This window comes from Chelonoidis abingdonii, chromosome 20, assembly GCF_003597395.2.
Source record: "Chelonoidis abingdonii isolate Lonesome George chromosome 20, CheloAbing_2.0, whole genome shotgun sequence".
Classification (NCBI taxonomy): domain Eukaryota; kingdom Metazoa; phylum Chordata; order Testudines; family Testudinidae; genus Chelonoidis; species Chelonoidis abingdonii.
In genome coordinates, this window is record NC_133788.1 from 20,412,575 (window position 1) to 20,435,022 (window position 22,448).

Sequence of the window (22,448 nt, forward strand, 5' to 3'; positions counted from 1 at the left end):
ATCTTCAACTGTACAGAGCAAAATAAAGCGGCTTGCTGGTCTTGAGATCTGTGCCTATTAAAACAAACAATACCACTTCCAGCACATTCATTTACTGTTTGTATAGTGCACTGAAGATGCAAAGTGTTACGTAAGTGCTTCGCTTTTCCATTCCCTGGAGAGGGAATGGAATAAAAACAAACAAGATAAAAATCCCTTCACTCATATTTTTTGGAGTGAAAGTGAAAAGTTATACATAATGAGCTTCCCATATTTATTCTCATTCACTGGTTCTAGATTTAATTTGCTCAGCTGACAAAGCAAAATATCATTTCTCCAATGGCCAGCACAGCAAATATCATCTAGGATCTGAAAACCCAAATGTATTCTGGTGTCTTGTCAGTAAATGTTCTGCAGTTACGGTTCAGCTGGTGTGAACTTGTTGGTGACATGCAAAGTAGACTAGAACCCAGCACATTCTCCCTACCTTGCAGGAGTAAAACCAGTTTGTTTCAATAAAGTGAGCACCTATGACCTGAAGTCACATTGGGAGATGTGTCAAGTGAGGGACCACTACTGTGAAGGATTTGTTGGACCAAGATCATGCTAAGCATGTGGCAATGACAAAGAACTTCTCAAACAGATTTGGAAAAAAAAGCTTAGGAACTTCCAGAGAGTCTCAGAAACTGGGACTCTTGTTTGCAGATAAGGAACTTGGAAGACTTACTCTGTCTATATCACCTTTCTCTATCACAGTTTCGTCTGTCTCTGTCCCAGTTTCATCTTCCAGAAATGGGTTGGTGGAGGGAGGTGGCAGCTCTGCCTTTTTCTGTTAAAAAAAGAAAGTCAGTAAAGGGAGAGAAAGTTTCCTTTTGGGATATCAACCACATTGCTGCATTCTTACTTTGCCTTCCTAAGCCCTTTCTGCGTCTCCCCTCACTGCCCGATTGTCTTATGGGAATAAACCTACAGATCACCGATGACCACAGAACATCGAAAACAAGTATCAGCCAGGGGTCTGCTTCGTAAAAATGCAGAGGTGAACTCAAGGCTCAATAAAAGTGAAAGACTGACGGTGAAGAGTACTGCCAAGTGTTATGTGCAATGCACCTCAATCCTGACTTCGTGCGAGAACTGAAGTCTAGTTGTCCATCCTCCTCCTCTGCTCTATCAATGCATCTCACTCCTGACATGCAGCATGCCCTTCTGTTCCAGTGCTGGGCTCCCCAGCTGCAACAACTCTGCCAATACACCTCAGGATGCGAAATTCTGGCTAATGATACCACAACAAATTCCTACTCTCCCAAAATTAGCCCTGGGATCTTTAATAGCCAGCCAGCTGGGTGATCAGCGGGTCACAGTTCAGGGCTCCAAACTCTGCTCGCTGCTCCATCAAGCATTAGAAGCAGAGCCCAGAACTGGTGCTAAACACTCAACAGGGAAGAAGCAGAGTTTGAACTAGCGCCAGCACTGGTCTTTGCTGGCTGATGAGCGAATGGTGCTGTGGAGGCATTAAGAGGCTAGAGAGGGTGAAGAGCCTGCTAGGGGAAGGGGAGCAAAGTGGCTCCCATTGGAGAGCAGCCCTGTAAAGCACTTCTTGGTCAGGCCTAGGTGGAAATATGGAGATGGCGGAGAACATCCCTCATGTGAGATTCCAAATCACAAGGTTTCCAAACTGGCCTAGCCAGCCAAGACAGACTGTGCTGTGGGGCAAATCACAAGGGATATGTGAGTGTGATATGGTAGCCAGCCCCAGTGCATGAAGGGTTAACCCAGAGATCTGCCTGCCACATAAGTCATGGGGGTGTCGGAGAAAAACAGAGTTCTCACTCTAAGGTTGGGTGCAGCAAGTCAGACACACTTTATTCTCTAGCAATTGCATGGAGGGAGAAAGTGCAATAGGACACAGGGTTTCCCCCACCTAGGCAGGTCTCTCCCTAGGTAAATAATTAGAGCCAACATTTATACCTTTTTTACAAACAATAATGAGCAACAGCTGCATATTGTTTATATGTATTCCTTCTTGATATCTTATTTCTCTCAACAATTTCTGCTATAGTCTGCATTCCATTTTTACAACCTCTCTCACAGTTCTTTTCCACTCGCTCGCACAAATCTCGCGTTATTAGGGTTCAGGTTGGCCTGTTTTTCGGTCTGTCTCTTTACCAAAATGCACACAAATTCTCTTTTCCCTTTCACACTTCCACAGGGGTGGGCACAGAAAGGTAGCGAGCAAGTGGCTATGGCATGGCTTGCTCAAGTATCCTTTGCCCCCGCAACAGGCTAAGAAGCTAGAAAGGACTCCAGCAATAGGGCTGCATTGTTCTGTCCTTGGTCTGCTTGGTTTTATTTGGAATCTTTTGTTTATGACTCGGTGCACAAAAGCTCCAAGGAAAGGGACTGCCAAGCTGAGGGTTCTGCCCACTGGTCTCCAGCAGGCTTGGTAGAAAGTGAGGTGGCACCTCACCATCTGCGCACCCCTCACACAGGAAACCTCTGCAAACTCCTTGTAACTCACACAAACACTACAAAGCATGCAAAGCCAGAATGGGGCTTTACTGGTTACACTCCTACCATTCAAAAGGGGCCCACATACTCCATTGGCCAAGTCTTGCCCAGACTGCATTGGCAAGACTTGGTTCTAACCTCTTTAAACAGGGGCTTTATGACAGAATTGCTGACACAACAGTTAACTACAGACATGAGAAGAGTGCTGCTGCAGCAAATCCTGCATTACAGCTCCCCTCTGCCACGCGTCTCCACTGTGTATTGTCCATATACCCGTATATAATTACATGCTTTGTTTTATGTTTAAAGAGTTCAGATGACAGCAATCCAGGGCTACATAGTCCCTAAATAGAATCAGAAGTGGGAGAAAGGCTGCCAGGAAAAGAAATTAATTTTCCTTATTTCAAACCCTCTTCTCTGCTCTTTTGTTGTTCTTCAATTATAATTGCTTCTGTGCATCCCGTTTCTGAAGGGATAATGAGAGCACCCAATGCAGTCAGATAATTAACAGCACATTAGATAATAAATATTCTGGGAAAATGAAAATCAGATTGTTAAGAACTCTCCAATCAATCAGTGTTAAAGAACTCCTCCTTTAACTGGCACCATCCACTGCATTACAGCAAAGAGCAATGGTTCAGTCCATCATCCATTACACCTATACAGCTCCCTCAAAGACAAGAGTCCAAACAGGCCTCTGCAGATGAACAGTGCGGAGCAGCAATCCTCAAATCTACGGTCTTTGAGCCACATCTGCAATTTGTGCAGTCTAGGCAGCATTTGATTAGCACTCCACTAGCTCCGCTTAGATTCTAGGCAGAAAAAGCAGAGTGACAATCCCAGGAGCACTCCCTAAGCTACTGGACATGCTGGTAACAGACACAGCTCGGAACACTGCAAGGAGACAAGGCAGCATACAAGCTGCCAGGGTCCTTTCCCCAAGCCGCTTTCCTCAGCAAATAAGAGTAAACCCCACAGCTAAGGCAGGATGGGACCTTTCCCAGGCATAATTGGAAAGGAGCACTGAGAAGAGGGGGAAGTGTTCAGTTAGGATGTTGCATCAGTGTGCAAGAAACTCGTGTCATGATGAATACACTGTGGCATAATTATGTGGTGGTTCTTCATAACAAAGGGGCTTCAGCTGTAATTTAATTAAAGAGGCATAGGAGAGTTGAAGTAGGATAACCATTCACCTCAAGAGGTAGGGGAGGAAGGGGGTCCTCTGTGACCCAGGATCCCACTACCACCCAAACTCTCTGCTCTCCAATCTAGGCTAACCTCTATGGAGCAGAGGAGAGCTTTCAAAAGATATCCTTTATAGCACCTCACTGCCCCAGTTACAGAAGAGGATGGGAGTTTCTTCCCGTAACAGCTGGGGCTGTAGGGCTGTTCTTTAGAAGTTTCCTTACCATGGTTCCGTCAGCCAGAGTGCACCCCGAGAAACGTTTAGCCATCAGCCCTTCGAAGTTGGTCGTTCTCTGAATGGCAAACAAAAGCAATTTCACCTCAATCTCTTTAGCTCTTGTGCGCATGATCTTAGCAAGCTCTGTCCTGAAAGGGAGAGGGAGGGAAATGAAGGATGTGATTTCCTGCTTGAAGAGAACTATCAATTACTTCTGCACATATTGAAAAAAAAAGATTTGAAGCTTATGGTCGTAACTCAGGCCAGTTCCTTTAGCGAGCCAGCTCTCATCACTAAAGTCAAGTTAATTCCTAAGCCATTCTCATTTAACTACTAACCTCCCATACAGATTAGGTTTCAGAATTCATACCCGCAGTTGTTGTGAGGTTTGTGCCTAACAGGACATCAGCCCCTACATCCAACGTACTGTTCTTTGCTAGAAAACCCTACAGCAACATAGCTTTGACAAGAGCAGTGCTTATAATTGGGGTCAGAGAACAGGAGCAGGGACAAGTGCTTTGGGGACCTTGGCTGGGGCATACTTTTTGGTCTCCTGGGGGAACTGGCTTTCAAGGAGCTAGCTGTGTGAGATGGCAGTCCCAGGCTTCCCACCCACGGTACTTATCTACAGCTCTGTTGCAGGGAAATTGTTTTTCCTTTTATATCAATATCTGTGTATTAAATGTATTTCTGTGATTCTCTTTCAGGATTATCACCTAAACAGCATTTTTTTTCCTTTGTAGAATGGTTACTGCCTGTGACTTACAAAGACATTTAGCGGCAGCATTTTAAAATCTTACAGACCTGCCATCAACTCAGCGAAAAACACCAATTGCTACGATATGCCCCCTTAGCAAAATTCACTGTGCTCACCTTGTAACATGGCAGAACTCAACGGCAATACGTTCCGTCATGCACCACTCCTGCGGGAACATACGCCCATACTTTTCCTCATAATCCATCAGCTGACGTTTAATCCAAGCATAGCGTCTGTCAATTTTATCTAGCCAGGCAACCTGAATGAGATGAAGAATACTGTACAGTCCTGCAGCTGCTAATATTTAGACATGTTGCCTAAGTATATTCTAGTGGTTTAGAGAAGAAGCGAGGCTAAGAAATGAAGTCATATGGAATTCAACAACAAAAATAATACTTAGCACATCTTCAGACTGCTTAAATACAGGAGGGATTTTCAGACGTGCCAAAGTGATTTAACAATACAAGTCTTACTGAATAAATGTCAATGGGAGTTGTGCTCTTAAATCACTCAAGTGCTTTTGAAAATCTCACCCATTCTCTCATTTATTCCCAGCAAGGTACATATTATTCCCGTTTTAGAGAAGGGGAATTTGAAACCCCCGAGGAAGTCAGAGGAATTAGAGTTTAGGAATTCCTGGATTCCCATTTTCAGCTGGGTCTCAAACTCTGGCCCTTGGGCCACCAGTTGCCTGCAGGATCCTTGCTAGTGCTGCGCAAAAGGAAAAAGTACAGCACAAGACCACATCTCCTAAATCATCATCCACTCAATAGCACATCATTAAGTCGTTACTCATCTCTGACACAGTTAGTTCAGAAAAAATATTACAAAATCAAGCTGGGTTAAGTATGAAATTAGTAGCTGCCAACAAAGCAAAATCTGTTTCTTTTGCAACACGTAAAATCCAACCACAGCATGCTTTGTTCCACTTACGTCTTGGTTTTCATGGAAAAGTACCAGGTATTCCGAGAGGTGTTGTTTAATAAATTTCTTGATGATTTCCTGTTTGATTCTGGGATCTAAGACGTTAGCAACTAGACATGCATCACGGAGGACGTTGCTGGGTCCACCAGGCCTCTGTCAAAATAAACAAGAAGAAAAGATTTACTAGCCAAAAAGCCTAAAGGAGAGATTGCAAAATCTACTGGCTTTTGTAGCTTCATCTTGTTTTTGTCCTCTACTGTTAGTTCCCTTTTCCCACCACTGTTGCTGCTGCCCCCGCTTATTGACGCTCAGGTATCTGGGTTCTGATGGATGAAAAATGAAACATCTCTGAGCAAAAGGTGCCCTATGGCTTGACAACCCTTGATTGCTGCCTGCTGGAAAGCCAGCCAGCTCAGCACATCATTTTTGTTAAGCCCTTCACTAAACACATAGAATAATTCTCTGAAGGAGGAGGGCTAACAAAGCAATCCTGGGACATGCAAACATGTTCCCATTCACCCAGAGGGCCAAAATATAAAATAAAAATAAAAAGCAGACAGGAGCTGACCAACGCTTCAACATTTAGAAAGTTATTTGATTGCTGGTCAATATTGGCACATACCACAGCTTTACTGCAGAAGACCACAAACATCACAGTTGCTTAGAAGCATCTTCAGTAAAATCCCACGCCCCAAGGGAGTTTCAAGTGGACATAGAGTTCTTCCAAAGCCTCTCCATTGATTTCAATGAGCTTGAAGTAAGGTTGACATTGTGCAATCCCTGTTCTTAAACATTGGCTGCATTCCACCAGTGCAGTGGTGGGCAAAGCGATCCCTATATTTGCACAAGGGCTTAGTAACATTTCTAAAGTGTTTTGAGGCCCATCTGCATGTAAGATGCTTTAGTCGCAGAGAACTCTAGGCTTTGCCAGAGGGATAAGCAAGAAGAAGTAAGCCACGTCTAAGAACTGTTACATGTATTATCACAATCTTTTGCATCCCCATAGCGCCGAGCAGGCTAGTCCTGGCCCACCGTGGGAGGTGCTGTACAGAATCAAGAAACAGTGCTGGTCCCAAAGTTGTTACCTTTTATAAAAACTGGGGCCTAGATCTGTAAAACAGTGCAGCTCTGCTGGGCTCAGTGGAGCTATAACAGCTGACTCCAGCTGAGGATCTGATCCTGGAAGTGAATTTTTAAATTAAAAATAAGAGCTCTGTAAAGCAATAGTGACAACAATGGTCAGAAGCCAGAGACTGGGAGGCTGCCACTTTGCAAGTTTCCTTTACACCACAATTCAGTAACGACCTGCAACACACTTTAACTGCTCCTAACCAGGAGCTGCTACTGCTATGATCTTTGATGTGGACTAACCCTCTCACTACAAGACTCATTTTGTTTCTGACAAATAAGCCAGATTTGAGTCCAGGCCTCCAGAGAAGGAAAAAACTTAGGACATTAACTGCACCTTCAGGTGCTCATTTCAAATATTAAAAGTAAACCATGAAACTGATGAGACTCTGTTGTATTCATGGGTCATGTCGCTGGGCAACGAAACTGCAGGCCTCTTTGCCTCTTGGTTCCTTGAAGAGACAAGGCAAATGATTTATTAGGTACATAGTCAAGGAGCAGTGGTGGTACTTTGGAAGACAGAGTTAGCTCCTCCCGTGCAAGGAATCCAAATTCTCCACTGAGCAAACAGTAATTCAAAATTATTGCTGGACTTCTGCTTCTTAGTATGCACGAACATACTGGCTTATTGCAGCATAGCGGTGTTTTCATTGTTATGCTGCTCCAGGGACTGGCAATGGGGCAGAGAGGCCTGGTTAACTTTTACAATCCATATATACCTACACTTCCAGCAGCATGTAGAGCTCATGAGGCAGATTGCTGAATTAGAGACAGAAATGTCAACTGCAGCCAGCCACTCTGCTCTACGAAGTCTGGAGAGTCAGAGCTTCCCTTTGGGACTAACTTCTTTCTTGGTAGTACTGTCTTTTGTAAACAAGATTTTTAGTGGCTGCTGGGTAAGCTCAGTAGAGAGTATGGTAGGAGAGCCATGCAGAGCCAGTCTGCTGGGTGCCCCCCAGAATTACTAAAAGCTGGGATCAAGCACAAGAACTTGCTCTCTATAAATACATCATGAGGGTAAACAGCTATTTAAATGTTAGTACAAGAAGAAAGGGGTATACACTCGTCATGAATAAATGTAATCTGGAAATTAGAAGAACGTTTCTAACCATGAAAAATGTTTTCCTAGGCAGCCTTCCAATTGGACACCATCCAGATGAAGCCTCTCCGAATGATCAAAGACATCAAATAGTATGAATTCAAGTTGGATGAAAAGGATCCGTTTTCAAACTGAACAGGTTCCACTCTCTCAAACGGTCACCCAATGCTCTCTGAAGCCGTATCGTCATCTGCTCCAAGTGCCTACCAAGTTCCCTGCGGGAACCCACTGGGACTCTGACCCAACGAAAGAAGGATGTAAAAAAGAGTGCCAGAAGAACTAAAGCACTGTGTCTAGATGTCGTCAATAGGCATCTGTCCCTCAGAGGCACCCGAGCCCATAAAGCACCAGATTTGGCTCAGGCAGAATATCATAGAGGCGTGTAATGCGCTCAGCAGCCTCTACACTATCCAAACAGTATGAGACCTTACCCAACCTAACTTTCCACTAGGGGTAGCGAGGGCAAACAGTCTAACTAGTTTTGATAAATCTGGATCTTCATAAATTTATGAACAGGATGATATTGGGATGCCAGCAACAGCAGGGGACTGGGCTTGATGACCCAGAAGGTCCCTTCCAGTGCTGTTTTGCTAAGTTTCTAAGACATTATTATTTGTGGTCACAGGGAGAGGATACAGGAATATTGAATGAGTATCTATGGCTATTTAAAAAGAAAAACAAATATTAACAGTTAATGTTTTCAAGTGCTAATTAATCCCAACACCACAAATGTGAGGGAGGTAAAATTAACCCCATTAAAACAGATGATGTAACTGAAGCAGTAAAATTAAGTGACTTGAGTCAGTGGTTGAACCACAATTCCAGTTCAGAAAATCCAGGATCCGAGCTCTGTCCCCTGCTCACTTCAATATGCTTCTGATTCACACAAGCACACTTCAGTTTTACTCTGTAGTAAGGATCCTGTAGATGCCAGATGAAATTGATTGCAGTCTCACAACTACCTAGTACAGATCTAAAATACTGTGAGATAAACTCAACGCCACGTCTCTCACATAGAATCACAGAACTGGAAGGGACAAATGCAAAAAGTGAACCAACAGGATAAACAGTGAAAGATAAGGGCCTGCTCTTGCAATCCCAAAGCCTGATCCAGAACATATTCATAGAATTGTAGGACTGGAAGGGAACTCAAGAGGTCATTTAGTCCAGCCCTCTCAAGGCAGGACTAAGTATTATCTAGACCATTCCTGACAAGTGTGTGTCTAATCTGCTCTTAAAAATCTCCAATGATGGAGATTCCACAACCTCCCAAAGCAGTTTATTCCAGTGCTTAACTGCCCTGACAGTTAGGAAGTTTTCCCTAATGTCCAACCCAAACCTCCCTTGCTGAAATTTAAGCCCATTGCTTCTTGTCCTATTCTCAGAAATTAATGAGAAAAAATTTTCTCCCTCCTCCTTGTAACAACTTTTTATGTACTTGAAAACTGTTATGTCCCCTGTCAGTCTTCTCTTCTCCAGATTAAACAAACCCAATTTTTTCAATCTTCCCTCATAGGTCATGTTTTCTAGACCTTTAATCATTTTTGTTGCTCTTCTCTGGACTCTCTCCAATTTGTCCATATCTTTCTTGAAATGTGGTGCCCAGAACTGGACACGATCCTCCTGTTGAGGCCTAATCACCGCGGAGTAGAGCAGAAGAATTACTTCGTGTGTCTTGTTACAACACTCCTGCTTAAAACATCCCAGAATGATATTTGGGTTTTTTTGCAACAGTGTTATGCTGTTGACTCATATTTAGCTTGTGACCCACTATAACTCCCAGATCTTTTTCCACAATACTCCTTCCTAGGCAGTCATTTCCAGTTTTGTATGTGTGCAACTGATTTTTCCTTCCTAAGTGGAATAGTTTGCATTTGTCTTTATTGAATGTCATCCTATTTACATACATTTACTTGATGGAAAACAGTAAGAAAAATTACACACATTACACTGCCACTCAGGAGATGGTTTCTTTCTAAAATATCTCCTAAAACAAAAGAAGTCACACATAGATCAAATAGTAAATAAAAGCCCAAGATGAGAATGCTTGACATTTAATTTGAACAACACAAACTGTTCATTAGAGGGAGAAAAAAGCCACAATACCTTTGTGCCCTGGGAAGGAAAAGCTTCTTCAAAATCTGCCAAGATTTGTTGTCCTAACTCATTTTGGGCAGCCTTTACCCTGCCAGGGAAAGAACAAGCAATTACTTTGTTCCCAGAATTACAACTAGTTGTTTTGTGTTTGAAATCTACAAATGTTGCTAAAACATGCTCTTCAAACCAAGCAGCTAGATGAAAATACACAAAAACGTAGCATAGATTACAGTAATATCCACATTATGTACGCTATTTCATCAAAACTGGATCAGGTGGGATTTCTTTCCTTGGGGGGGGGGGGGCATGCTGGCACTAAGTACATCTGGTTAACAAGTTAGTGCTGTGACAATGTTTATTAAGTTCTAATGGAAAAAATCCTTGATTTTAATCCCCCTCTTATAAATTAGTGCTGTCATTCTGCATCAGTTTCTCAGCCGGTATAAATCAAAATAGTTCTTTTAACTCCAGTAGAACTATACCAGTTTACACAGGCAGACAAACTAGGTCTCTATCTTCATGTGCATCATTGATATTTTAATTAAAAGTGTATTTTTAATGTATAAAAGGCTTCACAAAACCTCCATTTCCAGAGTGGAATTATTCACAGCTCCCAGGTGGACTGACCTATTGTTAAATACCTCCATTTGAGTATCATTTGGCTGCGGTCACACATAATAAGTCCTTTATTTCTTTAGGAGAACGAAAGAGTTAGGACTTCAAGAGGGTAGAAATGTTTAAACAACTCAATCTTTTGTTTTCTTTAAAGAGCCATATACAAGATCCATCTTTTGTTTGACTTAGCTGAGAGAACAAAGCTGCTAACTTCCAGAAATAAAAGTTGACAGGGCTTAATTGATTCTTCTAGAGAACTGGAAATGCCTACACGTTCTGGAATGTGCCAAAGTAAAGAGTTAAGCACTTAAGTCCCTTTGCAACCCTTGAAACCTTCCATCACTTTTTACTGTACTGGAACTGCTTTAAGGACTAAAACTGATTATACAAAACTGTGGATTTTTCCATAGGCAGATATGGTAGCAAGAGTGGTTGGGATTTTTTTTTTTTTAAATGTTTATTGAGGGTGGATTTGGATTGTTTAAAAAGATCCTCCAACCATATCGAAGAAGGATTTGCTTCTTTAATATTCCCAGTTCAGTTCCAGCAATAGCTGAAATGCTACAAGAAGTGACAATAACGAAGTGGGATTCTTTAACTGTCATTTTCCCTTAGGTGCCGAAATGCAGAAAAATCCATATCAGTAAAAATTATGGTGAGATTTTCTATTTGTATGTATATATTTAGCTACTGCTCTCACAATATGATTTGCTCTTCCCTGATTTATTTAGATAGATCTTCCTTCAAAAAGCTCTCCACCTGCAACGTTGAACGCGATTCTCACTTATGTTCTTTGCTGTCCAGTGCTATTTGAAAGTTTATACAATACTCCAGGTTCAGATCTACATTCATACTTCTATTTTGTGGTCAAGCTAGGAGCTGGCTGAAATTTGGGATTTCTGGCTTGCACCAAATTTTGACATTTCCTGGCAACTGGAAATTGGGGGGGGGGGGGGGTGCGCGGAAGGAATCCTTTTGGAAACACCAATACAAGGTATTTCTGAAACAAAATATGCTCCTCAGAATCCCAGCTGCAGGTGACTGAAATTGACAAGATTCACATCAATGTCAGTCAGTGGCTGCCCAGGCTGGCAGGGTCACTCCCATGCTGCACTGTAGACCCCAAGGCTTTCGGATTCCTACGCCAGCTGCTCCCCAGGGCTGCCTGACTCTGTTTGATCGGAACGTTTCCAACTAGCTCTAGTCCAGATATGAAAGGAATATTAATATAATAAAACTATGGGGGGAAATTGTAGCAACAGAGAGGCCCACTCCATCAGTCCTTACTCATGGGTGTAACCCTGCTTAGGTCAGATGAGTAACTCATGTGAGGAAAGATTGTAGGATCAGACCTCCTGATCCTCAAGGAAAAAACAAAGTGGATTGAGAAAGCAACATCTTTTAACGGACTAACAAAAAAACAAGCTTTTGGACTCAACACATGTCTGGAGCCATGTGAATAAGAGACTTTATAAGAACATGTGGACCTGTTTGCTGTAATTCCCATTTCCTTAAATTTGACAGGATACAGTAATATCAGCATTTGACTCAAGCTGAAATATAAAGCACAAAGGAACCTCAGAATAAGAGAACTGCTGGCTTCTAAAAAACTGAACAACTTAAAGAGGACCTCTCAAGTAGTTATAGATCCAATTTTCGAATTTGTTGTTTTAGGCATTAAGTCAGAAAAGTACTTAAGGATGTGCTTAACTTTAAACAAGCAAGTAGTCCCAGTGACTGCAAGGGGAGTGCTCACATGCTAAAAGTCATGCATGTGCCTTGCTGAATCAAAGCTTTAAAATGGGTTTTAACTAAATCTAACACAAACAGAAATCTCTTTTTAAAAGAAATCGAGGATGACAGGTGTGATTTTGTGATACTTTATTAAACATTCCCCTCATTGTCACAAACTCAAAATATTATTACAGGGCAACAGGAAGTGTAGTGAGTGAGGCCTCAGTCCAGCTACATTTGCACATCTGAGGGACTTCACTCGTGTTAGTAGTCCCAGGCCTATTTGCACATGTAAAACACAGCACACGTTTAAGTGTTTGTAAAACTACGGCCTTGTTTCGTTTGAGTGCCCAAGCTGAAATGCAAAGATGAAACCAATAGCATCGATGGTGAAATATAAATCAGAAGCAAAAATTTCAGCAGTTTTACCCATTCCAGATGTTGCTAATTTAACTCAGTTTTGGACGTTTATTAATGCTAATTTTATGCTACAACATCCCTTTACCTGATTCCCAGCAAGTGCTGGGACGGCCACAAAGCAGCCACCTTGAACCTAAATAGCCCGGACTGGGCATTTCGCTATGGCTGCTTGTACACGCCTTCAACTTTTGGCTACATGGGTATTAGCAAAGGCTTTGTTTCTCTCCTACCCTGCTATTTTTTTTTTTTAATAACTTTACTAAGTTTCAAATAACAGTAAATTGCTAGAAATCACAATTCCTTTTGCCAAAGCTACCAGAAATATTAGACTAAGCCTGGCAGCCTGCTGAGATAAAAAGAGGCTGAACTAGCCTATTTTTCTGTGGTAGACTTATAATTATGTCTCTTCTAAATATTTTCCAGGCTTTTTCCTCTCACTATCTGCAAATCTTTTTAAACCATTTTCATGGGTGGGTTTCTCACCACTAATTATATCCTCCCTCCACAGATAGAAAGCAGAGCAGAAATGAGAGATAACAGTATCTCTGTTTACTGTAATCAGCATCCTTTAATATACCATAAGTAGTTGTTTTAAGAAGCATGGCTGGAAAAAAATATCAGCTGAATATGAATGCAAAATGTGATGCTCAATAGATCCATATAAAGTATCGGTACAAGAACCTGAATAGAAGAGGATCTACTCAAACCTCTTATAAGCACCTGGTGAGTTACTTACAAACAACTGTAGAAATACAACAGTTAAATGACATACAATTAAGTCTGGCAACATCAAGCAGCAAGAACTTAAATTAAAACCATATGACTTGCGAAAATCCACCCAGTAGCGTTCAGCTGTCCCTTTTCTTTCCCAAGTTTTCACATTTGGCTTCATCTCATTCACTCTGAACAAGAGAACTAGTCAAATAGTCATGTAGCAATTTAACAAATAAAATATTCAAAATGATTATTGTTGTCGTTTTTCATCCAACTCTACTTTTAAGAGGCATTGCTTGATTTCACAAACATGCAAGTCCCCTCAACCCACTTCGGGTTGCATCGACTGTTAATCCAAAGAACAAATGAATGGGTACACTAAAAACAATAACTTGAAAGGATGAAAATAGTGTTAAAGCTTAGAAAATCATGTTCAATTTTACATTAATCATTAAAACACTTCCAAGCAAGAAAGAGAAAAGAAATGCAAAATCCAAATCATGCTGGAATATGGACACATGTAATCAAACTCAGTCAGATATTACAGAACAATAAATCATTTCACAGTAATTTGCTGCCTGTCAAGTACTAACGAGATCCTAGCAACATGTTGGGTGCAGCTCTTCTTTCACCCCACAAACAACCACTTCTATCTTTACCAGATGGTGCGTCTGCAACTGTCTAAACAGAGAAAGGAAAATCCCAGAAAAAGGATCTTAAAAATAGTAAGAAGAGATTTCCCTACACTTCTAATAGCCTTATCTTAGAGAGGCAGTAAAACAGAAAAAGATTTTCTTCCCAGCCCCCACCAGATTTTGTGGTAGGACTTGATACCACTGTGTCTTTTACTGGCATTATAAAGAGTTTTCATTTTACAGTCCAAGCCACTGTAAAATAAATGGCTGCACATTAGAAAAGGAACCATGGGCCAAATTCTGGCACGCTGCATAAGCAGTTATATATATTAGATGCAAAAGCAGCATTAATATGTGGCTGTGTAATGGCCAGCAACAGTCTCATCCACAGCTCCCCGCTCAGAGCGGATTAGTACTGTGTGGAGCAGGAGTAATCTAGAAAAAAAAGGGAACACTTTCTATTTCTGGGGTACAGCATATACATGGACCGTGGCCTTAACTCAGTAAAGCATTTGAGAATTTGCTTAAAACTCACTGATTATGATGAAGCTTAAGCAGGTGCTTGAAATTAAGCCTGCATTTAAATGCTTTCTCAAATCAAGGCATATGCCTATTATTCCTAGGCGCCTCTGCAGACTTTGAGGGGAGCAGTACTGGGATGGAACACATGCATCCCCACTGGGTTTTCTGGAAAAAGGGTCAGTGCAGTACAGAGGAGCTGTCAGATTCTGCCTGTATGTGTTCAGCATTCAGACACACCAAAGCAATGACATCAATATTGCCTGCAATCCTATACTGCCTTGGACTGCTAGTTGCTTTCCCTAGGAAGGATGCCATCGAAAGCCACTCTAAACACTGTATCTGCAGAGCTCCATCAAGCCCTTCTCCTATACCAAGCCCCCTCTTTGATATCTGAGAATGGCTGTCACATGCATGCAAAAAGCAAACATTAGGCTAAAGTAAAGACTATGAGTTCACATTACTATGAAAACATGGTCAGGCCAACCCCTGCATGAACGCTAGCAGCACATGTTGAATTTGATTCTTTGGATCTGCCTTTAGTGCCTTCTCAGGCAGTTTTGTACACAGTGTTGTTCATTTTAACCACCAAGAGTGAGGGGATGGTAAAACACACTAGCTGTCTCCTAGACATTTTCTCAGTCCCATCCTCAAATTCCCGACTGAAGCCATCCCACCCCAGAAAGGCTTGGGTGGGTCACTCAACACTGATCCTTAATCAGCTAGACGGGGATGGTACTGGGTGATAAGACACATTGCTAATTCAAGAGACCGGAACCAGAGATCAAGGCTGAATATCCCATGCAGCACTGTAGGGAAAGACCACAAGCTCAGCTCACTGGTTTGGATTTTGTTGTTAAATCAAATCCAGAAAAATAGCACCATGACCAAGTTGGGTGAAAAAGTTTCATAGCAGAACCAGGCATGTTTAGTCCATTTATTTTTTTCCTGGGTGGGGTGGTGGCTGCAAACCTCAATCGCACTAGCACTGCTGAGTTCAGAGCCAAGTGAGGCCAATTTCAGGTGGAAACCATACAAAACTCAGTGGATTGAGAATAGCCTTGTCTGGTTATTTTTGGGAAAACAAAATGATGACTCCAGCTGCATGAACCAATGAGAATCGAACACACATGAAGCTCCAGATTCAACACTATAGCTCTGTGCAACTCCACTGAAGTCAGGTGGAAGCCAGGGCAGAAACAGACCCCGAGCATTATTTTGTTTTAAGTATACATATCTTTTACTGTGTGTTACGCTTCTGGGCCAAAGTAATGAGGCTAAGAAAGTGGTGGAAAAGATCAGCTCTGGGTTTATTACAAATACTGATTCATATGAGGTCACATAAAACAATGTTCACTAATAATGAATTAATTACTGTGCCTATTAAAAGCCAGGCAATGGGAAGCCCAGGTCATTTGTGAATACATCTTAATCATTGTTATGAATAAAATGGCCTGTTAAAGAGATGAACCAGTTGCATCCAATTTTAAACTATCCATTGGCTGGATAGAAATTGTAAATAATGTACCCTGCCTTTACATTCTTGGAGAAGTTACCCTGTGCAATGCATTTTCTAACTTCCTTTCCCTGCAGGCATGTGAAGTGCACAAAGACTGATCATTTTACCTTTCAGAAAGCTGTCGTATCTGCGGAATCCCCATATATTTGTTGAAGTGCTCTAACACATTCACAACACCTTGCAGGAGATTGGCAACTTCCCCATACTGTCTCCTCCTGGTCATAGCCCTGAAGAGGAAATCAGAGATTATAAAACCAGGCTCAATGTTAAGGGCAGATCTTGGGTGGCAATTCCATAGATTACCTCATCCTGCTCTGGGTCACAGCCACGCATACTGAAATTTATTTGTCTAAAATATACAAATCTTCATTAACATTCCACTGCAGCATCTGAAGTTGTTTTAACTGATGCTAAAATAAACGGAGACAGCATACATCTAATAGTGCTTCAAAAACACAGACATCAAAAGTAACTCTTGGCAAAGAACATGTAAACTACTGAATGCATCAACTTCACAGTATGAGTTTGAAGGCAGTAAATGTTATTTTGCCATATTGACCCAAATCAAGCTATTTCTCATCCCAGAAGAGTATGAGTTACAGCCTCATAGGGAAGAGAATTATAATGAAAAGCTGTTGGCCTTGACTGTATTGTTAATGTCTTTCATGAGCAACTGATGGAAAAGTCAAATTGAATTATTTCTTTTTCTGCATTCTTTTTTAGGCTCTGTACAGCTGGAAAGGCTGGGTTTAAACTATAAGTGCCTAGAAATATGAGGTTCTCTGCAGAGGGCTCTCAGTAGGGTAATTCACTACCATGCAAACCAGGCCTAGCCCTTGTCTTGCAACTTTCCAGTTGCTTGCAAAACTCATCTCATCAACAAGTAAAATCTGTGGATTGTCCCGGCAGTGTGCTCCTCAAGTAAACGAACTAGAGACTAGTACGGATAAAGCGTAGTTTCAAAATGCAGGCAGAAGGGAAGAATTGGGTTCCCTTCTCTTGAAGGGTCATTAAATGTACTTTGTAATTTATGTAACAGCACCTGCACACAGTAGTGGTGGGCACTTCAGAAATGCAAACTGAAGAAATAGATAAATTTCACTAATCTCAAATACCACTCGAGGGATGTTCTAATTTGTAAAGGCCACACTCAGAATTAGGACATCCAACTCAATGGTACAACATTATTCACCAACACAGCAACTATGGTCCTCTAATTCTGATTATCAGTGACATGACTCAAGAGTCCAAGGTCCTATTCATATGGGACAGAGATTGCAGGACCTACCAGGTACATGCAGAAAAGACCTGACAACAGAATTTATAATAGCCATTGCTAATTCTGTGAGCACACATTCCCTGGAAGAAGAATCGGCTAATAAAGAACTATTTAGAATGCTGCCCAGTACTCCAGAATACAGCTGCAAAGCCCCACATTTATAAAAGCACCAGTGAAAGTTCATGTGACTTACTCAAGTGAATCCACACCCCCTGCCAGCATGTGCAGGTGATTGAGCGTAGTGATGGAGGTGGTCAGATGCCGCTTGGCATGATCTAGTTGCTTGATATCTCGTGTGATTTCTTTAACCTAGGGATTAAAAACAAGAGACTGATTAAACATCCAAGCCACTATAGCAAATTGTAAGGAGAGGATGTGACAGGCCCTGTCCTCTCTGGAACTGGAACCATGCTGGCTTCTACAGCCACATTAACATAGGGACAAGGGTTGACAACCTACATACAGCACATAGAACTAGAGCCAGAGTGAACTCTCAATAGCATGTGTTACCAATATGTGACCATTAGGCTGGACAAACCACAAATGCTGAGAACAAAAGATCTCTCGCTCACTTTAAAGGCCAGGAAGAAACTTCCACTCACCATTTGCTCTGATTTTTCCGCCTTGTCTTTGATATCTTTAATCTTACCAAAGAGTTGCTGAATGGCTTTTTGGGCCTCCTCAAGAGCCTGAGAGAGAAGGAAAAGATTCATACTCAGTTTCCATCGTCAAAGGAACTATGCAGTTGCTCCCTAGTGCAAATTTTGTAGCATTTTTACTACACAATATTCAATCCGTATATCAAAGGCCAATATACATTTGTATTGTCCCAAGATTGACTAGAAAGACCTGAGACAAGAAATATTTCCCAAGACCTTTTTAAAATAAATTGATAGGATTTTATTCCCGGTGATCGATGGCTCAATGTGAATTTTATAATAGGACTCTAAGTGCCTGAGTTAAGAGCTCTACGAGTTTGTTTCTACAGATTACAACCGGAAAGTCACGATATTTAAGAAAACCAGAATATTTTCCACCCATCTAGTGAAACTGGAAAGACTTAAAACCTCCACTGATCCACACATTTACAGTGGATCAGGAGAAGAAAATATCTACCCTACCAAAAAAAAATGTGATAATGAAAGAGGTGCCAACAATGGAAAATGTATCGAGGACAGAGGAACTGAACTTGACGTGTTTGGTAAATGAATAAGTCTCCTAAATGAAGGGGGAAGGAGACTTTGTGGTTAAAACACTGGCCTAGGCCTCAGGAAATCTGTGTTTAATTCCTGGCTTTGCCACAGACTTTCACCTCAGTGTTTCTGTGATTCAGTTCCCCATCTATAAAATGAGGATAATAAGCTTTAAATTTAAAATTCTTCCATCCCTTATAACTCGTTTAATTAGAATGTTCACTCTTCGGAGCAACACTGCCTCTTCCCAGGTGTACCTACAGCACCTACCACTGCCTCTTCCCAGGTGTACCTACCACCCCTACCACAATGGGGAGATCTTGGTTCCGGGCTCTAGAAAACGAAGAAATCTCCCTTGGTCCAATGCACCAAAATCATGCCACAGGGCCTATAACAGAGAAACAGCAAAAGGAGTGCAGCCCTCAAGGAGAGAGAGAGCTGTGTAGCCCAAAACGAGGCACACAGCAACATAGGGAACCTATTAAGAACACATCAAGCACATTGAGGCTCTCTCACTTCCAGGTTCCCCTTCTGTTTTTGTAAGTAACATGGTGCGATATTGACAGACAGGAGGATGCATAGCAATCTGTAGAGTGGTTCCTGGTTTTGTTTTGTTTTTTAAAAAACAACAAAGCTTGAGCTCTGACAGCAAAGGAAAGAAGCAGCCAGCACAAAAACCCAGGAGCACCCATAAGTTTTAAATTAAAAAAAAAAAAGGAACAAATCATGTTTTATTTTTACAAAGCCACTTAGATGCTGAACCAGGGTTACAACCACCTTCTAATCTAAACTCACATAGTGCCTAGATCTTACAGAACTTTCCTAGGATCTGCACGGTAATATTACATAGGGAAGGTCATTATACTTTGTCCATTGTTTCAAGTTAAAAATGTGTGGTGAAATATTTAACATGCTGCAAAACCAGAGAAAGGCAAGAAATTTCTCCTTTCCTTCCTTCTATGTTTCTCTGAGATTTCCACAGTGGGAAATGTGAGCAGAGGCAGACACAACAACAGCTCCTTTGCAGGGTAAGAATAAGATTCACAGCCAAGCTCATACATTGCCATCTCTCTTGGAGAGATGGCAGCATTCTTGTCTGTATCACTGCAACAGTTAAGGGCATGACAGCACTTCAACTACAAAACTGTTTGCAGACATTTGTAAATCAGCTGTAAAAATTTGCTTCCAGCTGTATTATGATTTAATCGCATTTGGGAATCTGACTAGACAAACTGAATCCCCCATGATATGGTAACTTTGTAAAGTGTGTATTCAGTAAGGGCCAATTCATACACCCCTGAAACCAACAGACTCTATTTGACTTCAACAGAGCAGGATCAGGCCCTACTGAGCTCTTTAGTTTATGTTTTCAACATATCTGTACATGTGTTTTATGCAAAACAAGTCACCTGAGGACAAGATCCTCAGCCAGCATACCCATTGATTCACACCAGTGAGGAAACTTGCCCCAAGTTTCTTGGCCGCTACTGTACACTGAGCAGCTGGTTTCAGTGGCATCTCTCCCAAATCTTTTCCTGACCACTGGGCTGGATGACCAATTCTTTGCTTTCAAAGCATTGTGCGTTGTTCTGTAATGAAGTGCATCCATCATTTGTTGGCCTAAGTTATTCAGTTCCTTTCACATCTGATGGTGGTTGTACTTATTTGCTGTCTGCAATTCCACTATCATCTGCAGACCTGAAGGGCTCATTTACAACAATTTCATTCAAATCATTCCTATTTTCACACCCGCCTCACTTCAATTCCCTTCCTCCACAAATCACACTTCTGCCAAAGGCCTGCAAGCATCAGCTCTTCCTTCAAAGAAGTGCTCGCAAAAAAGATGAAAATAAACCTAAATGGAAAACTCAAAAGTTATGGAATGAAGGAATGTAAAACCCTACATGTGGGTCACTTGGCTTTCAATTCCAGCCCTCCATCAGGGCACGACCTTATCTGAACACCTATCTGTAAAAGTGCTTAGCCTTCCTGCTGCTCTATTACAGGGGTAATACCATGGCTCAGCCTGGGTAGAGAGCTGGACTCTAAGCATGACTGACATTTTTCTGTTTCACATTTTAACAACAGAATTTGGTTTCCAATTCTAGAACAATAGCTCTTCCAAGGACAACTGCATTTTCTCTGTCTTCATCACTCATGATTTTGTATTAACTGTTTATGTTCAAGTTACAGAATGGAAATCTATGTGCGCGCCTGCTGTTGAATTGTATTTATGGTTGGAGTTTCATTCGTACACGGTTGTTCAGGAGAAGGGTGGTGGTAAGTAGGCTGCAGATTGTGGAATGAGGCTGCTGAGGCTGAGAAGAGGAACAAAAAGGTGGCCTGTACATGGGCAGTTGAATGTCTTACCTGCTTCTTTTCCTTGCTTTTCATATCTTGCACTCATAGGATATGCAACTAGCAACCTCAGTTCAAAGATAACTAATTTTGTGTGTGGAATATATAAAATCATGCACAGAGATGGAAGTGTTTGCTTGAAAACCTCCTTATGATCATGCTGAAAACATTAAACATCTTCTGTCGATTCACTGTTGCAGGTAGTTCAATATTTCACCCTCAGGAAAGTGGGAATGACTCTCTATAGACAGAGGGCTAGATTTTGTGTGATATTTTCAGTTCCTTACATGAATAAGACCAAACCCCACAAAGGAAGTAAGTTTAGACCCCAGTACAATTGGTGTGAACTGTGTTTGGAGTGCATCTGAGTGGGAGAAGCCACCTGATTGCATGTCCTAAAACCAACCTATGAAGTAACTCTATACATAAGCCCTTTTCCATCTTGATAACATCTCCATCCCCAGCTCCCTTTGTCTTCTGCTGTTAAGTAAGCTTCTATTCCACCCCCCTTTTTATACTGAATCCCAAGAGCAAGGATATTATTGTAGCTACATACTCCTTGAAAAAAACAAAAATTTATCACAATCTTGTGTTTCCAAGATCAAAATGAAGACCAGCTTGGCAAAAGGATTTTTTTCCCCCCTCCTGCTGGAATGTTTTTTTTTTACAATACATGTGACTAAGTTGGAGAACATTTTATAATTCACTTTCCAGAGGGGGGGAAAAGGGTCTTATCGGAAGAATCAGAATCATGTGAGCATTAACTTTTATCTATTTAACGTCCCTTAGCCAATCATCCAACACATTCAGCTAGTGAAGCGAATGTACATACTACAGAGATAGTTACATTGTTCATCTGCGATTGACATCTTTCTTTTTTTTGCTTAACTACTCGTGTGGGGGGGGGGGGAGAGAGAGAGAGTTTGGCTCTTAACCCTAGTTTCCTTTTATAATAAATTCTTGCCTTTTATTCCATATCCATTCCAAGGCATATGGATTAAAAACAGAACCAAATAAATAAATAATTCTCTCTCCAATTTATTTAACCATAGTCTCTGTACAGGTACCAGATCCCAATTTCAGCTATTAAACAGGCCGTTACCAAAGTGATGGTCTTGCATATTCGGAGACTTGGATAGGCTTGTAAAAAGTCAACCCGAAGTCTTTCCCAGAGGCTAGGTGCTACATTTCCTTTTGTTTCAGCACAGCACTGACTGCTACCATGAACTGGTATTTCAAGCCAAGAGGGATGTTGGAAACAGAGCTCTAAATAAAGAGATACAGAGGCCAGATCAGGCCAAGAGATGAAATTAGCTCCCATGGAAGCATCATCGCTCGATTACTCCATTCTTATCCAAAGCAGAGGCAATGTCATGATATCCATTTAGACCTTGGACCACCCAAAACAAATTTAGCCTTCAGGGACAGATAATTCTTTGGTATGAGATGCTAAACTGAGCTCCAATCAGAGCCTCACCAGCAGCTATCATGGGGGATGGGCAAACACCAATGACATTTCACAATGAAGTTAAATGATATAACCCCAGTGCAGTAACTGATAGATGGCC

At 41.6% G+C, this 22,448-nt stretch overlaps 1 protein-coding gene across 1 annotated transcript in view; it reads right to left on the reverse strand.

The window, feature by feature from the left end:
- Nucleotides 1–22,448, reverse strand: part of VPS53 (VPS53 subunit of GARP complex) — a 92,309-nt gene that overhangs the window by 43,981 nt on the left and 25,880 nt on the right. The window contains exons 5-12 of the mRNA XM_032785295.2: nt 17,932–18,018; nt 17,523–17,638; nt 16,158–16,277; nt 9,904–9,982; nt 5,580–5,723; nt 4,763–4,905; nt 3,897–4,038; nt 707–808 (exon numbers count right to left, since the gene is read on the reverse strand). Of these exons, the coding sequence (XP_032641186.1) occupies nt 707–808; nt 3,897–4,038; nt 4,763–4,905; nt 5,580–5,723; nt 9,904–9,982; nt 16,158–16,277; nt 17,523–17,638; nt 17,932–18,018 (933 nt within the window). The remainder of the gene's footprint in view (nt 1–706; nt 809–3,896; nt 4,039–4,762; nt 4,906–5,579; nt 5,724–9,903; nt 9,983–16,157; nt 16,278–17,522; nt 17,639–17,931; nt 18,019–22,448) is intronic.